The sequence below is a fragment of the Eschrichtius robustus genome, chromosome 10 (assembly GCF_028021215.1).
Source record: "Eschrichtius robustus isolate mEscRob2 chromosome 10, mEscRob2.pri, whole genome shotgun sequence".
NCBI lineage: Eukaryota > Metazoa > Chordata > Mammalia > Artiodactyla > Eschrichtiidae > Eschrichtius > Eschrichtius robustus.
Genome location: NC_090833.1, coordinates 93,284,698 through 93,302,315, shown reverse-complemented (window position 1 = coordinate 93,302,315; position 17,618 = coordinate 93,284,698). Strand labels below are relative to the sequence as shown.

At 36.6% G+C, this 17,618-nt stretch overlaps 1 protein-coding gene across 2 annotated transcripts in view; it reads left to right on the top strand.

Moving 5' to 3' along the window:
* The window catches only part of MFSD14B (major facilitator superfamily domain containing 14B), a 167,223-nt gene extending 151,112 nt beyond the window's left edge, over positions 1-16,111 (top strand). Inside the window, exons 7-13 of one of the 2 annotated variants that reach the window (XM_068553216.1) lie at positions 3,909-4,127; positions 5,793-5,906; positions 8,592-8,663; positions 10,080-10,192; positions 11,689-11,786; positions 13,564-13,706; positions 14,408-16,111. In XM_068553216.1, the coding sequence (XP_068409317.1) occupies positions 3,909-4,127; positions 5,793-5,906; positions 8,592-8,663; positions 10,080-10,192; positions 11,689-11,786; positions 13,564-13,706; positions 14,408-14,659 (1,011 nt within the window). In that variant the 3' untranslated portion in view covers positions 14,660-16,111. The remainder of the gene's footprint in view (positions 1-3,908; positions 4,128-5,792; positions 5,907-8,591; positions 8,664-10,079; positions 10,193-11,688; positions 11,787-13,563; positions 13,707-14,407) is intronic. The other variant, XM_068553215.1, reaches the window with a different exon arrangement.
* The last annotated feature ends 1,507 nt before the right edge of the window (positions 16,112-17,618 follow it).

Here is a 17,618-nt window from a genome sequence, read left to right as displayed (position 1 = left end):
GGAGGGGGATTGAATGCCGGAAACTCAGGATACTTCTCTCCTGAGTCTTACTTTTTCTTTTAAATCCCACTTCCTGGAAGACAGTAAGTAGTCATTCAGTGTTGACTGAGTGAATAATTGTATGGATCAATGATGGACATATAAGTCAGTTACTGCTGTTCCACAAAACACAACAGCAATTTTTACTTTGTTGACTTTAGACATCAGTAGTTTAAAAACTTCTCCTTCGACCCCACTTACCCTGTAGCTATTACTTGCTCTCTCCTTTCCTTCTTCCCTCCTCCCCTGAATGTTTCTCATGTCATGTCCTAAAACAGGGGCATCTCCAGAGTGCTGCGGAGGAGGACAGAGGGAGAAGCAGATAGGAAGGCTTCAAAGAAGGCAGGGTGTTCAAGGTGGGCTCTCAGGGTCGGTCAGCAGATTTGAGGGGTGCCAGAAACCTCATTTATCACACTTGTGCAGCTTTTCTCAACATCACAGAAAACACTCATTTCCCTCCAATTTCATTCGATTTTTGTTCCCTGCTTCCACCAGAAAAACCCCTCATGAAGCTGTTGTGCTAAGCAGTGGTACTTAAGGAAAGATTTCAGAGAGAGAGAGTTCCGGAACCAAAGTGACCATGACTTAGTTCCCCTGTCTCTAGCTCAGTTCTTCATCTGTAAAATGGCAGTTATAATAATGCCTGTTCGTAGGTATGTTGAGAGAAGTTAGTGAGAGGAGCGCCCTACTGAAGTGTGCCCTCAACCAGCATGTAAGGCTTCCTGGACTTGGTCACAGGACTCAGGATTTGGTCAGTGGCTAACCTTTACATTTACCTTTACATGTCAGATGTTGAGATGACAAACCTGAAAAAATTAAAAGAAAAAAAGCTTGCAGGCTACCTTACAGATATAGGAGGATTTATTGCCAATTAATTACAGGATTGTCAATCAAGTCTAGCTGAAATTCTAAGAAGCATTTTGAGGTCTGTTAAAGAATATATATGTTTATCTTCCTTACTGAAACTCCTCCAGTAAACAAAGAAAAGTGGTAATTCTTTCAATGGCTGCAATAATGAATTTAAGTTAATGCTCATTGAGAGACTGCTGTGGTGAAGTCATCCTTTAGATTTATTCACCAGTGTCATATTGAGTGTTACATCAAAGAGGGATTTTAGATAAATACACAAACTAAGCAAGTAGGCTGCTTTAAGTTTTAAGATAGATGCAACGTTTTACACAGAATTTCATGGGGCCATAGATTCTCAGAAACTCATTCAACAAGTATTTATTGAGCACCAACTGTGGCAGAGTAATGTAACTAATCAAATAAAACAATTAGGAAACCACTGCTGCTCCCTGTCCCCTTCTGATATTTGAAATTTGGTGACTAACCTTTTTACTTTCATTTCCATATTGCACATGATTAAATTGGCTCCCAGAGTATTCATTATTAAATATTTTAATAACAGATTTTTTTCCCACTAAATTCCTATTGTTTCTCACTATTACTACATGTATATAATAATAATGTTTTACTTTTTGCATACTTGAAGAAATTAAACTGATCTTTAAGTATTATACCTGCTTCAGTGTACCACTAAGGGAATGGAGGGAGGAAGATTAGGGTATTATAGGTGGGCATTAGTAGACAGAGAGATGGGAGGAGGAAATCCTGAGCACTGTAGGACCTAACCAAATTGGGCTGTGTTAGGAGGAGGGGGTAGGCCTGCCCCTCTGTGTCTGAGAGCATTTGCCCTGCGGTACCATCTAAGTCAAGTTATGAAGCTTTCGGGTTTTCTGATACATAGACTTGTAAATAATAATGCTCGTGTCTTCTTCGTGTTTTGCAAGACTTAAAGATTCTCATTAAGATTTCTGCCTTTGGTAGTTTCTCCATGGCAATGTACAAATGTTTGAATTATGGAAATACCAGAAAATAGAGCACTTCTCCCTTAGAGCAGTGTTGCAGGATACATCACATGGATGGGAAAGATGAATTTAAAAGTTTACCATGGTTTGGAGTGCATCATTTATTGATAATGAGCATTAATCTCATAATCAATCATTCTTTATCCCCCTTGTTTATATCTGAAGTAGTTACTGTATCCCCTTCAAATTTGTGGGGGAGCTTAGTAGAAGGCAGTAATTTTCTATTCAAAACTGATGTATCGTGTATTCTTACATACTAAATTACTGTTATATAGATAATAATTTAATTCCATTGTTCTTAATGACCAAATCTTGAGTTATTGAACAATCTTTATCTTAGAAAATGTCCAATTGGCTAGAATAGAATTATGATAGTAGAATTAGAAATGTCTGACAAATAATGAAATAAATGATTGAGTGTTTTCTTCTGTATACTCCATGATCTTTAGATTCTTTACACTTGGAATGCTGTAGAATTATAGAAGCAGTTTTAGCTGAAATTTAGGTCTAAGTCTGACTGTGCATTTTAGTGAGAAAGATTAACTTGAGAAATTGGAAGATGGCTTCCAGTTCTTGCTCATCTGTGTGAACTTAAGACATATATTGTTTCTTTATTTGTACATTGAGTTGTAGAATATCTTCTCAATTTACATACAGTAATTTGATAAGGATTAAGTAGTGGGAAACTGTTACGAATAAATGAATGAATGACCCATTTTGTGCAGGTATGATGTTGTTAGTATTAGCACCTGAGGACCCTGCAGCAGTGCTTCCGTTGCATGTGAGGATGCTGCAGCAGTGCTCCCATAGCTGTTTGCATGTCATTGCAATTTATAATATAAAGTTACATGATTGCCTTGATCTTCTTAAATAAAATGAAAAAAACCTGAAGGGCAGGAGCTCTGTCTTCTTATTTATCTGGCACATAGTAGATGCTCAATAAATATTGAACCAGGGAATTCCTGTTCCCCAAATTAGAATTCCCTATACCCCCTTTTTTTCCCCAGAAATTTTTTTACTTTGGGCTTTTATAATATTTTTAGTATAATACTAATTTCCAATACGTTGTATTTTCACATTCAGTTAGGGGGTGATGGATGAAGAAAAAGTGTTATTGCCTACCCAGGAGTCATAATTTCAATCATAGATAATGATTTCTGTAGTTTCTATTAAAATCCATTAGAAGTTTAAATAACCAACTTATTATAAATGTGCTTTTGACACTCAGTCTGGTTATAATTTGGAGACTCCCCGTTTAAGCTTCTGAACATTCAGATTACATTTCAAAATAAAGGGAGCCTTCTACGTGCTTATATGAAAGCAGTGTGAAGAAGCTTCACATGGATTCAAGTTGCAAGGGTGATCAGTTGACTCAGTGGTCTCTGGTATTAGGTGGAGGTTGGGGGTGACAGCATGACAAAAGTCCCTAGCCTGGGGATTTCTCCATTTAAAAAGCTTTGGCGTCTCCCTCAACAAATCTTTTTGGATTTTTTGTTGTTGTTATAGCTTTTTCTAAGATTACCAGAGATTTTTCCCCTCTCAGTGCTAATGAAATGGTGAAACAGTACATGTTTTTGGAAGATGAAATCAAGCCTAGTCTCTCAATAATTTGTAGATTTTGTCATCAACCCTGCAGAAATTTTTTTCATACCTTTCTCTCTACATCCCCATTCCCCAAATAAAGAAGATTAAAACATGTATATTTTATTTATGGGGGAGGTTTTACAATTTTTATTTCTAACAAATCATTATTTTGCATTCTTGTAGCTTTCTAGAATAACTCCAATTAGTTAATAGCTTGTGAACAAGTCCTTAAAACAAAATTACTTTCATTCTTTTTCATTCTTAAAAGTTGTGTGCAACACAATCCTTTTGTCTTTTTTAAGCCAGGGAAGGATGGCTTTAGGTATGTACCTGTGGGAACCTGGATGAGAACAGGAATATAGGTGTGCACCTGCAGCAGATGGGACCCTGGGTGAGAGTGTGCTTTTTCCATAGGTCTCAGCCACATTTGCAGCCAGTCTGGTCAGCAGCCCAGCCATTGGAGCATACCTGTCCGCCAGTTATGGAGACAGCCTTGTTGTGCTGGTGGCCACAGTGGTGGCTCTTCTGGACATCTGCTTCATCTTATTGGCTGTTCCAGAATCTTTGCCAGAGAAAATGAGACCTCTTTCCTGGGGAGCTCAGATTTCTTGGAAACAAGCAGACCCTTTTGCGGTAAATAAAAACATGAAAACATTTACTTTCCTAAATATCTTTCTAAGCCATGCAAATAAAAGAACATTCCTGCAGTCTCAAGCATCCTAGCAGTTGTTGATCTATTTTTTTTCTCCAGTAAAAATAGAAAAAATGTATTTGCAAGTAAGGGACTGAGGTAGACTGTACACCAAGGAATATATAGAATTGCTACTTCTTAAGTCAAGCATGTGGTTATCCTATGGGAAGAGACAAGAAATGTCCAGTTTATCCCTGATGAAGACTTGGGAAGGAAGGGTTTTTTCTTTTTGCATAGTTGTTTTCATCTTTCTTTTAACTAAATAAATGAAGGTGGACATTTGAAGTGGTTGTTTCGATTCACTTAAATTCAAAAAGGTTAAATGCATTTGGACCGATTAAAGTAGTTATTATCTAAGTTGTTAATATACACCCACGTTGAACTTGTCTTTTGCGGATTGAATGGAGTCTTTGTTTTCTCTTTTGTCATGGGGGAATCCCATTAACAACTAGAAAAAGTACTGAGAAGAAGAATCTTCTCTCCCCACCTTCTCTGGTTTGAAATTGTTCTTGAAGAAAATATGTGCGGAAAAACATAACCAGAGATTTGATATTTGCTTTTTTCCCTTAAGTTTACCTTTTAGGAAAAATACATATAAGAAAACTAACTCATGAGAAGTTCTTTTCTAAAAAGCTCCCTCATTGTATGACCTGGGGACCCTGCTCATTCTGTTTGTGTTGTAATGTCAGATATCAAGAAATAGGTGTGGAGAGAAGGAAACCAGGAGTGGAGGCAGTCAGACCTCCCACCTTGTCATGTACTGGTCAAGCTACACAGAGAAATTCCTCTAAGTAGTGGAACTATTGTGGCTTACTTTTCAGGGCTGTTATGAGGATTGCAGTGAATGTATATAAATTAACCAGTCTAGTGTCTGGTATATAGCAAGGTCCCAATAGACATTAGCTACTTTTGCTTTTAATTATATGAAGGTTACAGTTATGATGACCTAGAATGCACTGCAGAACTCTACACTCTGTAGACAACTTTTGGTGCACCTTTTGGTCTACTCAAACATCCTGTGTAGAGAGGAGTATAGGATTTTTGGACTAGGTTGTAACATTCAAAAAGTTGTTACTGGTCAGAGAATCTTGTCGTCACTGACCCCATGGCTGGAGCATATTTATTTGTCTACCAATTTTAAAGGGAAATTTAATACTAACATTTTAAAGAATAGAGTAAATTTATGTGTAATTAAAACACTGTGCTGTTTATGGCTTTAAAGGAGTTGTATTATGAATGAAAGAGAGAGATGAGATTTTCTTAAAAGGTTCTGGAGCAATGTTTTTTCAGGGTCTGTTCATAGCATGTTCAGGGTCTGTTTCAGGATGTGAACCAGTATTGTTAACAAAGATGAGCAAATTTTTTTTAAAAAAAAAGAGAGAGAGAAAGCTATAATATTTGAAACATACCTCTGAAATTAGGACTTCTAACCTCCTTTAAGAGATGGTGATAGATTTAATGTTAAGGCTCAATTCCTTTTATATATAATCCATTCATCTTTTGTTATCCACCTTAATAGATCAAAACAGTGCAGCCAATATCCCAGAATATCAGTGACATCAGTATCTATTTGCTTTTTATATGTTTCTATTTCTGCTTATTCCTAGTCACTGAAGAAAGTTGGAAAAGATTCTACCGTCTTACTAATCTGCATCACCGTTTTTCTTTCATACCTTCCTGAGGCTGGACAGTATTCAAGTTTTTTCCTTTATCTCAGGCAGGTGAGTAGTGAGTGCCTAGTAGCTTTTGAAAATGAGGAAAATCAGAGATTGGGATCTGGCTAGAGGTATTTTGTGGGAAAACACTGTAGAGAAAAAAAATGTGTTAACTTGCTTCTAGTTATAAATGTAGGTGCTGACATATAATTAGTAGTCAGGAAACCTTTAGTGCAGTAATTTTTAAAATACAATAAAATGTTTACTGTGGAAAAAATTTCTTTGAGAGTTATACAGAAAGAGAATTAGTAGAAACAGAATTTATTAAATCTTTAATAATACCCATTAAATTTCACAGAGAGGTAAAGTTTATTTCAGAAGTGCCCTGACCCCCTGGGTCTGATCACAGCCAGCTTTCTTAGCCATCTATAGTAGGCCATAGCTCAACACCACTGTAGACTGACTTCAAGGTGGCTCACAAACAATAACCAAAATAATCTTTTCTCCCTTCTGATTTTTCTCTTTAAAAATTTACACTTTACTTTGTCCTCCCCAAAAGGCAATTGACTTAACGGCAATTAAAAAAAAAAAGTTCCCTTTTCCAACTGTTGTTTTAGGTCTCTGGGATTGCTAAGACCTGAGTTGCCTTCCACTGCAGTCCTGTCTTGGTCTTTTACTGATTTCACTGGAAGTCCTCCTCCTAAATTCCTTTATTTTTAGAGATATTTGTAAATAAAATTTGTTAAATTCTCCATTCTCATAGTTTTCCTGAGAGTATGAGACTACAATATTTTATATGGTGGCACGTTTAAGTAAAACTTTTTTCAAGCAGTTTTATTTTTGTTTTGCTCATTATGGTGGGTGGATGCTGGAGATTTAGAGGGAAGAGTGGTGAGATAGTGTGGTTAATGTAGAAAATTATATATGCATACATTAAATTACATTAAATTTGCATTTAATATAGAAAATAATGTAGGAAAAATGGGAACGTCCAAGGAAGAAAGTGAAAAAACATGTCTCCTTCTCAAAGTGTTCAACATAGAGTTCCCAGCAAATCTATTTCTAGGTATATAGCCAAGAGAATTGAAAACACATACCTATACAAAAACTGTTACACAAATTCTTATTCATAGTAGCCAAAAAGTAGAAACTACCCATATGCCTATTAACTGATGAAATGGATCAACAAATGTGAAATATCTATACAATGTAATGTTATTATTTGGCAGTGAAAAGCAATGAAGCACTGATACATGCTACAACATGGGTGAACTTTGAAAACATTATTATAAGTGAAAGAAACCAGACCATATATAGTATGATTCCATTTGTATGAAATGCTCAGAATAAATAAATCCATAGAGATAGAAAGTAGATTATTGGCTGGGTGGTAGAGTAGGCTGGAGGAATGGGAATCCTAATGGGGTACCATGTTTCTTTGAGGAGTGATGAGAGCTTTTAAAATTGATCATGGTGATAATTTCCCAACTCTGTGAATATAAAACTAAAACCATTGAATTGTACACTTGTAATGGGTGAATTGTATGGTATTTTAATTCTGTCTCAATAAAGCTGTTTTAAAAAATATATTTACAGGGGGTGTGGGGAGGGGTGGACTGGGAGTTTGGGGTTAGTAGATGCAAACTATTACATATAGAATGGATGGACAACAGGGTCCTACTGTATAGCACAAGGAACTATATATTCAGTGTCCTGGGATAAACCGTAATGGAAAAGAATATAAAAGAGAATGTGTATTATGTATAACTGAGTCACTTTGCTGTACAGCAGAAACTGACGCATTGTAAATCAACAATACTTCAATTAAAAATATATATACATTTACAAATTAGACTGAGAAATAGATTCCAATTTTTTAAAATTGCATTTGATTAGAGAGTAATAGGATATTGTTAACGTCAGCAGCACTGGTTTGGGAACCAGAGGTTCTAGCTCTAACTCTTTTTATTAGCTAGTTGTGTAACTTGAAGCAAGACGGTCATTTATGAAATGTGAAGATTGTATACAATAACTTTTAAAGTTTTTTTCTGAATTTTATAAAGTTTCAATAGATAGGGCAAATAAAAACTTGATATTTAAAACTTTAAAGTTTTAGTAGGCATTTCAGAGCTGCTGTTAAGATTAAGAGGCTTAGAAATCATTACCAGCTAACTTTGGCTGCTCTTTAGAATTAGAATCACCGTGGAAGCTTTTTAAAACATACCTGTGTCTGGGCCCAGAGAGTCTGATTCAATTGGTCTCAAGTGGATTCCAGCATCTCATTTCTCCCCTCTCCCTTCTTCTCTTCTCCCCTTCTCGGTTGCCCACATGATTTTAATGTGCAGCCAAAGTTGAGAGCCACTCACTTTGCCAGTGAGCATACTCTGTGTTGGCAGCATCAAAAATCGAATCATTTTCTTCATGTTCTCTCTAACGCTTGATAATGTTATATTTGTCTCTTGGTGGGTTGCAGATGGGGATGGATATGAAAAAAATAGGTAGACCTACAATAGAAAATATTATCTTAATATTTAATATTTGTTAAATTAAGTTGTGCTGCTTATAATTATTTCTTATGACAGATTTAGATATAAATTATTGGTTAAATAGGTTCAACTTTGAGCACTGCCTAATTTGCCATTGTCAAGGTTTTATGAACTTTCCTCAACTATTTTATTCTGTGGCTTTAATGGAACATAACATTCCTTATTTTTATAATATCTGTATTACAAAGTGTTTTCATTTCCACAGGTCATAGGTTTTGGATCTGTTAAAATTGCAGCATTCATAGCTATGGTAGGATTTCTGTCTATTGTGGCTCAGGTGAGTGTTATTTTACCCATCCCTTTTTTTTTTTTTAATGTTTTTAATCTGAAGTAACTGTAGATTCATAGGAAGCTGCAAAGAAATATTCATGGAGATCTCCTGTACCGCTACCTCAGTTCCCCTCCGCCTCTGCCATGGTAACATCTTGTGCCCTATGGTATAATATCAAACCCAGTAAACTGACATGGATACAGACCATAGAGTTATTCCATTTTTAATAGAATCTTAAGGTTATGATTTAGGAGGAATTTAACACAACTTTTCAATACTTTGTAGAGTACATGTTGTTACCTCTAATGGATCAATTCAGCAAATAAAAATTTGCTTTTACAACCACCAACCACAATCTAACTCCAGTATTGCAAAATTAACCAGAAAAATGTTTCAATATTATTTTAATATTGAAAAGTAATGAAGGTGAAAAGCAGAAATGAAATTTTGTAACTATTACAATCCTTGCTGTCCCCAGGACTGAAGAAATGTGGTAGGTAAGTCAGTACATTAGGATATATGTAATGAGTAAAGAGTATTTATTAAATGTTTCCTCATCTATTATAGGACCACAAAAGGCAGGGCATATGTGCTTTTAAATTAATTCATTGATATGCTTAGATGCGTTCACTATATCATATGGGACTGTTACGAGGCTATTTCCCTGGAACAGCTATATGCTGCTTTAAAGCATGGTAGGCCAGGTGGAGCACTCTTCTGTGATAACTCTCTCAAAGAGAAATGAGAAGGCTGCAAAACTGCTTTGCCCAAATATTAGAATTGACAAGGCTCATAAGAATGCATCAAACCAAGGGCCTTTTATTTTTTTTAACTGTATCAGCAAATGTAAATTTGCTTGTAAATTTGATTTTGGCTTGTTTTTTATATTAACTCTGGTTAGTCGATTAGCCCAGATTCATCTTTTATCCTATGCCTTTTCAGGCTGTCTCACCTAATTTTTTAGCAGAGTATATATTTGTTAAAATCACATTTGTATCAGTCCAACTTTGTGAAACTGTTAACCCCCACCAAAATCCCACATACTCTGTAAATGTTCATCAGGGGTTTGCTATTCACTGGTGGTTAAATTATTGGCATTTCTCCAAAGAGGCGGAGGCATTTTCTTCTCAATCACAGTAACTGTTGAACAACTGTGATGACCTTTTGGGAAGTGATAAGCACCAGATAAACAGGTTTCTGGGGAGGAGGCCGAAGGCCCTGAGCCCAGGTTAGTCTGGGAAGGCCCCGAAGTTTCACCCCTTTAGAGCTACATCAGTACTGCACGGCCTCCAAGGTCTTAGGTCAGGTGGTCTGCCATTTTGAGATTCTTGGTCACTATTAATGTGCTTCCCCACAGAACTTGCATCAAATCTTGTGCTTGTGTTCATATGATTACTCAGGATTATCCCCTTTGCTTTGCAGACGGTCTTTCTTACCATCTTGATGAGATCATTAGGGAATAAGAACACCGTTCTCCTTGGTTTGGGTTTTCAGATGTTCCAGTTAGCCTGGTACGGTTTTGGATCTCAGGCATGGTAAGCCTCTCCCATGGATTCTCATGAACTAATAGACAGATGTATCTTTTAGAGGAGCTCGAATTAGTTGAGTGTGATGTGAAGGAAGCAGGAGTTATTTTACTGGCATAGTGTATTCAACATTTCAAAAACTGTTTAGACTTAATTTGGGGAAGGGTAGAGCTGGTAATTTAGGATTATTTGGATAGATTGCCTTCACCTCAGCAGGCTTTCAGTGAGTTGTTACTTCCTCTGACCCTCCGAAAAAAAGTTTTATGCCTGATTTTTAAACACATTTGTCAATTTTTGGAGACAACACATTATAGGCAAAAACAAAACAAGAAAACAAGGAAAAATGACTGATTATGGTGGGATTTACTACTATCATTAGCTGAGTGACTTTGGACAGTGACATAACCTTTATAATATAAAGCATATGAGTTAGATGAACACTGAGATCTCCTCCAGAATCTTGTGTATCCTGATCAGTTATTACTCCTAGTGTATTAGATTCCCATTAAGAGGAAGGAAGGTCAAATTAAGCCCTGTGGAATAAGAAGAAATAAAAAGAATTTTGAGTGCTATTTTGTTGTGTGGCAAGTTTCCCTATGTGCCTGGCTACCAAATACTACAGTTCATATCTCTGTTCTAGATATTTGAGTTGGTCCCCATTTTGCAGTCATAAATGGATGACACAATTTAGAAGAACTCGAAATGCTTTAGGTGGTCAGTGGTTGATTCTTCTTGTTCTTGGAAATCTTAATTTCAGTCCCATGAACTTTGGTTCAGTAGCTGATTCAGTCAAACTCATGGTACCTTAGAAAGATTCTGTTGACCTAAAGGGTTTTTCCTTTTAAGTAAGGACGTGCATGTCGTCCCCAAGAGAGTCTGGCCAAGCAGGTTTTAAGCCCAGTTGGGGCCTCACTTTGCTCATACTCAATGCCTAATACTGACACACATGTAGGTCCCTTTCATTGAGAAAAAAACAAAGGTCTAAAGGAAGCACACTTGGAAGTCTGCAGGATGTCATCCTGAACTTCAGGTCTCTGAAGTGTTGTGTGCCACCAACTTTTTCTGTCGGTGGCACACAACACTTTATCGAGAGGTAGAAAACTGAGCAGCTCAAAGACAGTATGGAGGTGAGCCTTTGAGAATTACAAAGAAAAAAGTGGAAAATTGGAAGGGAAAATGTGGTACTTACAGAAACAAGAAATCCTTTTGCATTTCATTGAGCTTGCATCTAAATATGGTAATAGGGAAACCAGGAAGAACAGATTTGACAGAGATAAAATAAAGAAATGAAACTTTCCCAGCCCGTGAAGTGATCAGTATTAACAGATGCATAACCTTCTAGGTTAAAAAAAAAAAAAAATCCATTTTTAAAGAGGAAAAAAATAAATGCAACTTAACAGAAGAAAACAGAAAGCATTTTGTGCTTTTGCCATTGTTTGTACTCTGAACAGCAAGCTCGTTGGGGCTGGCCTGCTCCCTGACCGCGGCCTGTCCTGTCATTGCAGGATGATGTGGGCAGCAGGGACCGTGGCCGCCATGTCCAGCATCACATTTCCAGCAGTCAGTGCCCTCGTCTCTCGGAATGCAGAGTCAGATCAGCAAGGTGAGGTCACTGTTTTCCTCCTTCAACGGAGACGTACCTGCCATAAGCATGAGCAACTCTGAGCCTGTCTTCACATCAACAGAGCAAGAGGTTACAGCCATGTGGTCCCTGCTCAACAATCATACCTATTTACTTTGGCAAATAGGAAAATTCTGTTTTCCTTCCTACTTTGATCTTTGATCATATTTTTGAAATCTGGACTCAGCAGGTCAGAATACTAAGACAACTATCCATTTTCTCTTTTCAGTTTTGACTCCTCTTTTATTTGTCACCGTTAGAATTTAGAATTTACTAGACTTTAATCATATTTTAACAGACTAGTTAGTAAAACAATGAGTTCTTTATTTAATCACTGAAATTTCTTTAATTTGGAATCACTCAGAGTCTATTACTCAGTTTAGGAAATGATTCTTTGAGTGGATAAAGAAAAATAAATCTGAGTAGTTCTTGATAATTGGATGCAGAGTGAGAGACAAAATTAAGATGACTATGTAGAGTAGCACTCTGTCTAGACTCTTACTTCATCCTTCTGTGCCTCTGGCTTCCCTATCAAGCAGTTCCTACTGCCACAATTAATCCTTTTCTTTCTCCATCACTTAATGACTTACCTGACTGTAGTCAGGAAGTAGTGAATTTTAGAAGAAAAAAATTTTAATGCCTTAGAGATATTTTTACAGTTTCAATAAAAAACTAGATTGGAAAAGATAGTTTATTCATTGCACCTATTTTTCCACATCAGAAATTTGCCATCTTATTCATATCTACTTTTATTTTTTTTTAATCTTTTTTTTTTTTTTTTTTTTACAGTAGGTCCTTGTTGGTTATCTATTTTAAATATAGCAGTATCATTTGAAGACCACAAATTCTGTGTGTTACCCTGGTTATGTTAACTTAGCTGACTGCATCCTTAGGGAGGTGTTGTGCTTGAAGTAAAGGCATGAGCTATCTGTGAAGGATGGGCATTGCCTCAGCATCTAAGAGACACTATCCTATCTCTCAGGGCATGAATTTTCTTTGGCCTTTTTTATGCTTACATGTATTAATACAGATGTTTCTGAATGTCAGCATATAAATTTACTAGAACACACTGTATTAGGTTGAATTATATTTGACCATTTTTGATTTACAGAAACATTCATCTCATGGTTCAAGCTAATTTTTTACCTGCCACATTAGATACCAGAGATATCTAGAAATTAGCACTTGTGGGATTTTTCAGTAGAGGTGTACAGGGAGATGGACCTGGAGTATGGAGGTCCCTGTGAGGAACAGAATCTGTCTGAAGGTGCTGGGAGCACACAGCATCAGGACCTCTGGACTCACACATGGGCAGGGGGGATACAAGAGGCAAAGGGCAGATTTTTATTGTAAAAACACCATTAAGTGAGTAGAAAAGGAAAATCTCAATCCACAGAAAAGTGTAAATTGCCTATAAATGGAGAATATTAAAACTTTTTATTATTCCCTGATTATAGGAAGCTCTGCTGTTAGGGAATTCAGCCTCAAAAGGATTTTAGAAACATCACTGTCATTTCATATCCTATAGATCTTAGGACAGGGAGTGAGGATAGCATTAAAAGGACATAGAAAACCAAGGAAACATTTGTGCAATGAATGAAAATATGATGGGTAAAGTCCCTAAAATCTACTTTCCACAGCCCAGACTACTCAGTCCAGCAGAAGCAGTATTTCATATTAGTAAGAAAGTACTGTTAAGTCTCCAATCTTGAGATGCTTATCTGAGAATACTGGCTCCCTTCTCTTTTTTCTGATTTAGGAGTTGCCCAGGGTATCATAACTGGAATAAGAGGACTGTGTAATGGCCTGGGGCCAGCCCTGTATGGCTTCATATTCTACATGTTCCACGTGGAACTGACTGAGTTGGAACTGGAATTGAATTCTAACAATGCTGCCCTGCAGGTAATTTGGTAATAAGTCTAGGTTTACAATAGCAATTGTGTCTGATTATAGCAAAATCTTCTGACCTTAAATTTGGAAAGTGTTCTTATTTTTATAATACTATTGTATTTGACAGTAGTAAGTGCTGTGTTCATTGCTTCCTGCGACTAGGGAGGGATCATTTCAGTGATTTAATATCTTATGTAAAAGATTTGTCTTAACTTTGTTCAGATTCTGTTTTCACCTATATAATTACTCTGATCAGAATGCTGTCCTCTGGTGAAGCTCAGGCCAAATAAAAGATGAAATGATCTAAAATTCCAGCTAGAATTTGAGCTAGAGTGCTTTTTCTACTATTTATTTGCTATTACTTCCCTCCTTCCAAGCTATATTTAATATAGATTTCTATACAAAATTGGAATTACTGTTCATGTACATAGTGCATAATCTCAGGTCACAGGGCAGGATTAGAGATAAACAACTGTTGTTTACATGTTTGGTTAAGCTGTTGGAAAGTGGTGCACAAAGCAGTGATTAGTTGCCCTCCATCATATTCCAGACACCAGGCTTTGTTAGAATTTGCTATGACACTTAATGAACATTTGCTTATGAGAAAGTAACTCACTTTTCAGTGGTGTGCTTTTTTGGGGTCGTCCAGGACTAATTTTGATTTGAAAGACTAACCAAATTCTTCATCTTCATTTGTTTCCCACACCCATCAGGGAGCTGTCATCCCAGGCCCACCGTTTTTATTTGGGGCATGTATAGTTCTTATGTCTTTTCTGGTTGCCTTATTCATCCCTGAATACAGTAAAGGCAGTGGAATTCAAAAACATAGCAACAGCATCAGCGGCAGCCTGACCAACACTGCAGAACGAGGCAGTGATGAAGACATTGAGCCACTACTGCAGGACAGCAGCATCTGGGAGCTCTCTTCCTTCGAGGAGCCTGGGAATCAGTGCACTGAGCTATAAACTCTGCAGAAACGAGAATTCTGTAGACTCCATCTCTGAGAGCCATGGGGGAGCCACACCACACTGGAGACTTCATGGTGCTGGAGGGGAGATACTAGTGGCATCCTTCAGGGCCGAGTTTGAGAAGTAACCACCTCCATCCCTCATCTCCCTCCCCTTCCTCCTCCTGTTCCTTTTCTACCATTCTTTTTCTTTCTGTTTATATGTTAGAACAAGTTAAGGTTTGAAATACTTTTCTGCAAATAATATGCAACTCTCAAAGTTATCTGGAGTCCACACTTTGAAACTCAGAAAAAGTCATCTCTGGTAGAAAGGATGACTTTCCTTTAATAACTCCAGAGTAAGAGTGACCATGTCCTTTTCGGTAGAAGGTGCAGGATTATAGTACAACTGCCTTCTCTGGCAAAATTTGAGATAAAGAATCCCATATTTTCTTCCCTCCTGTTTATCTGAACTGTGCCCGTTTAGCCCATAGGTGTTTATGAGTGGCCGCTCCAAGGGTCACTCAGTATCAGGGATCTATTGCCTTTGTTCAAAGGTCAAGCAAATAACTAGTCTTACTCTCCTTTCCTTCTCTGTACTTCCTATTCTTGGCTAGAATGAAATTCAGCATATACACCTCTGGGCAGTAATAATATTGATTAGTGATAACCTTTACCAAATGAAGGAAAATTTTTTAATAAATTTAAATCATGAAGAACTAGCAATTCAGATTCCTGGACCTAATGTTTTGGTTAGATCCAAGGTGATTTTACAGAAGAAAAACATACATCAGCCATTCTGGTGGCAATATAGAAATTGGAGGGTGCTTGTAAGAAAGTTTTCAACAATGTAAACATTCCTAAGTGAGAATGAGAGTAACTGGATACCAGTGGAGTTTATATCCAAGTTTAGACTCACGTAATGCATTCTTACTATATTTGCTCCCACCCACATCTCCTGTGTCTTACTTTCCAGTGTTTCTCATTCATCACACACCTGCCTTAACTGCTCCATGTAAGCATTTGTTTTCAGTCAATCTTTATTTTCACCTATCTGTCCGCCATTTGAATCTCATGGGAATATGCACAGCAAATTCCTTTCTAAAATATGATGGTTTAAGAAGCTCAGTTTCACAATAAGTGTCTTGCTAATTTTTTGAGATATTTTATGGACAAAGAAAACTTTACAGATTATATGTATTTTCCTGCACCAGTAAGTGGACCATTAACTAGGGCCCATCTTTAACATAGCACTCCTTTGAAAGTTTTATAGGTATGAAATATATGTAGATATTCATAAGGAGTTTTAATTTTTTTTTTGATGGGGTGCTATATAAATCTTGTATTTATAAATGTAATGAAGGTATTGACAGAAAAAAGTATATGCAACTTTTATAAAGGATTGTGTACTGACTGAATACATTTAAAAGAAAATATATTTTGAAACCTGTTCTGCTGTGAACAAAGATAACATATCTTTTTACTATGCTGTTGGTTTTTAAGTTAAGCTTCCTAATGCATAATAAATTTGCAATGGATACTTTTATGTCTTTTCTGTGTCTTTAAAACGAACAATACCATTGATCTTTGGGTTCTCCTTTGGGTGACTTTCAACTGAAATAAGTTTTTAGTCCTTAAGCTAATGCAGAAGATATGTGTATTTTCAAAATAAGTTTCATTTCAAAACCTCCCTTCAAAAAGTTGTGATCTTCAAAAAGAGATCACAACTATTTTTTATTTTTAAAAAAAGCAGGGATACAAAATACTTGTACACCCATGTTTATTAGCAGCATCATTCACAGTAACCTTGAAGATACTGTGCTAAGTGAAATAAGGCAGTCACAAGATGACAAATACTGTATGGTTCAACTTATATGAAATATCTAGTCAAATTCATACAGAAAGTAGAATAGTGGTTGCAGGACTAGGGGGAAAGGGAAGTGGGAAGTTATTATTTAATGGGTAGAGTTTCAGTTTTGCAGGAAAAGTTCTGGAGATGGATGGTAAGGATGGTTGCACAACAATGTAAATGTACTTCATGCCACTGAACTACTTACAAATGGTTTAAATGATCCATTTTATGTTAGGTATATTTTGCCACAATTTTTAAAAGATGCTCTCATGGAGTCTTTGTTCTTTACCACTGCTTATCAAAATTGTAGTTTCTTTACCCAGTATAACAAATGTCATTTTTTTTAATTAGGTAGATTTTTTAATTGAGATAAAATTAACCATTTTAACCATTCCAAAGTGTACAATTCAGTGGTTTTTAGTTTATTCACAAGATTGTACAGCTATTAGCACTATCTAATTCCAGAACATTTCCATCATCCCAAAAGAGAAACCCCATACCCATTAGCAATCACTACCAATTCCCCCTATCCCCATCCCCTGGAAACCAGTAATATACTTTGTGTCTATAGATTTGCCTATTTTGGACATTTCATATAAATGGAATCACAGTATGTGACCTTTTGTGTCTGGCTTCTTTCACATAACGTTTTCAAGGTTCATCCATGTTGTAGCACGTGTCAATTTTTATTCCTTTTTTAAGGCTGAATATTCCATTGTGTGGCATATGCCACATTTTCTTTATTCAGTTATCAATTGATAATGTATCAATCAAATGTCAGTTGGCATTTGGATTGTTTTCACTTTTAGGTTATTATGAATAATGCTGCCATAAACATTCTTGTCCAAGTTTTTGTGTGAACCTGTCCTCCTAGGTATATGTCAGGGAGTGGGGTTGCTAGGTCACGTAGTAACTATGATTAGCCATCTGAGCAACCGGCACAGAGCTGCACATTTTACATTCCCATCAGTAATGTAAGAAGGCTTCAATTTCTCTGTATCCTTGCCAACATTTGTTATTTTCTGTTTTGTTGTTGTTGTTTATAGACATCCTAGTGAGTTTAGCGTGGTATCTCATTGTGGTTTTGATTTGCATTTCCCTAATGATTGATGATGATGTTGAGCAT